Consider the following 2460-nt stretch of genomic DNA (forward strand, 5'->3'; position numbering starts at 1 on the left):
ATGCTCATATACAACTAATAATTCACTATACATAAATAGGGTTTATAGGAGTAATATCAGCTAGTTCTTTAATGCAGTGTATGTTTACATGTATTAATTCATTTAATCCTCCTTAAAACCTTGTATATAGGTGCCATTATGGCCAGATTAGATAAGGAACTCAGACAGGGAGGTGGTAGAATCTGTATTTGAAGACCTGAAAAGTCTGATTCTTCAGCTCATTTTTAAATCATGTTATACTCTCAGAAGAGAGAATAATAAATTTGGTGGAGGGAAACTGAAATCTTCCAGAGGAAGTGACATTAGGAAGAAAGAAGGCAGGACATTCCAGGATGAAGAAATAATACAAACCAAAGGCATTAGAGATAAAAATGTGTATCATATTCAGAGCATAGGTAATGTAGTAAGACAGTGGAATAGGTTAGGGGAATATCTTGAAAGGTTTTAAATGGCAACTTAATTTTAAACTTTATTCTGAAAATAGTTTTTAAGCAAAGAAGGAACATGACAGTTGTAGGAAACTGGGAAAAACAGCAGAAGAGAGACTATAGGAAATTATCAATGATTATAAGAATAATGACCAGAAATAGGGTTTGCATGAAAGCATTGAGGCTGTAATGATTCTAAAACTACTTCAAAGGACCTAATTTTAATTCAATGTTTGTGAGAAATAGGTGGGTGCCAGGCAGCCACCAGGAATTTGTGAGTAAACTAGACATGGTTCCTGGTACCATGGAATTTCCATCTATCTGTTAGAATGGTTACCTGCCATTTTAAGCAGTTCTTGGTTAAATCCTACCTTAAACCCCTCTGAATTACTAATAAACTTTTCAGCTGAGAAATTAGTCCTTTGAGTTTTATACAACACAGTCAATAAGAAACTAAAAACCTGAATACCTCCAAAACTATTAAAATTTGTTATGTGCATAAGCCTTAATCTGAGGAAATATTTTATTATAGGTCTCCTTGAAGAAAATGATATTTTCAGGAATGCTCAAGCAGGTGTTCTCATCAGCACTAATAGTCATCCAGTCTTAAGGAAAAACAGAATATTTGATGGCTTTGCTGCAGGTTTGTATTTTCTTTTGTTACCTGTAGCTTGTTTTCTGTACATTAAAATGTTTGATCTTTAGTATATTCTCTTTTGCTTGATAACTGAAGGGGTGTAGTAAGTGTGTTGCAAAACTTGCAATTAACAAGGATTGTAATGTTCTAAGCCAGACTTTTAAGAAATCTCTCTCGCGCGTTCAGTAGTAATTACGAAACCTTAATTGGGATAGAATGCAGGCTTGTATTACCATTTGGAATACAAATAAATTCAAGCCCTCTGGCCTCTCAAACTTTCCAGGTATTGTGCATGTATTTCAACTTTTTGCCAGGGAAGATGACACTTTTTTTTTCTTCATATGTACAACTAGTGGCTACCTAAACATATTTCTGGGCAGGCATTATCATCATCTGCTTGCCATGAAAATAAGTAGTATTCCTTTCTTTAGCAAGGATAGTGGACTGTTAACAGTGGAAAATAAATGTTATTCTCAGTGACTCAAACATTTGCATCTTATTCTTTAGATGTTAAGAAACTATAATGTGATGATGCATCTACTGTTTATAAATTTTACTTCAGGTATTGAAATTACAAATCATGCAACTGCAACACTAGAAGGCAATCAGATTTTTAACAACCGGTTTGGAGGCTTATTTTTAGCATCTGGTGTTAATGTGACAATGAAAGGTATGTTGGGAGTCTGCTCTGCCTATAAATACACAAAATATGCCATTAAAAGATAATGGCATCAGAAGCCATTGCTGTCCCTCTGCCAAGTTAACTACAACTCAGAACTATTTTGAAAGCTTTGACTTGTTCTAAACAGTTGGGAGTATCTTACACCAGGAAAATCCATTTTTCTATTTTAAGCTGACTTTTTTTACTTAATTGGTTAGCCTCCTCTGAAGGTCTTTAAAAAGTGACTATTGGAATAATCCTATTATCTCTATTTTTATCTTAAGTCTTTGTCGTCTAGAATTTTACTTATTTTGTTCTTTTATTGCAGATAACAAAATAATGAACAATCAAGACGCCATAGAAAAGGCTGTTAGTAGAGGCCAATGTTTATATAAAATATCAAGTTATACCAGCTATCCCATGCATGATTTCTACAGGTATATTTCTAAATTACTTGTGAGTCTTGAAAAAGGGGAGATAGTGATTTTCTAAACTGGCAAGACATAATATTTTTACATTTTTCTCTTAAATGTAAGCTAAAGGTAGAGAAAATTGGGTATTGGGAAAATTACCAAGGAAGGAGACTATAATTGAGAATAAAGTCCTTTTGCAGAAATTAACCTGGCCTAGAGCTATAAAAATTTTGGTTTTGGTCCTCTTTTCTTGTAAGGTAAAATGCAGTATTTTGAGGAAGTAACATTTCAAGAAAAATAACGTAAGCTTTTGCTTTTTAG

The 2460-nt window shown here is 33.5% G+C and overlaps 1 protein-coding gene across 4 annotated transcripts in view; it reads left to right on the forward strand.

The window, feature by feature from the left end:
• FBXO11 (F-box protein 11) overlaps nucleotides 1–2460 on the forward strand; it is a 90068-nt gene that overhangs the window by 86102 nt on the left and 1506 nt on the right. For all 4 annotated transcript variants that reach the window (XM_047743693.1, XM_047743690.1, XM_047743691.1 and 1 more), the window contains exons 19-21: nucleotides 961–1071; nucleotides 1628–1735; nucleotides 2055–2163. In XM_047743693.1, coding sequence (XP_047599649.1) covers nucleotides 961–1071; nucleotides 1628–1735; nucleotides 2055–2163 — 328 coding nt within the window. The remainder of the gene's footprint in view (nucleotides 1–960; nucleotides 1072–1627; nucleotides 1736–2054; nucleotides 2164–2460) is intronic.

Source organism: Lutra lutra, chromosome 9 (genome assembly GCF_902655055.1).
Source record: "Lutra lutra chromosome 9, mLutLut1.2, whole genome shotgun sequence".
In the NCBI taxonomy this organism is placed as follows: domain Eukaryota; kingdom Metazoa; phylum Chordata; class Mammalia; order Carnivora; family Mustelidae; genus Lutra; species Lutra lutra.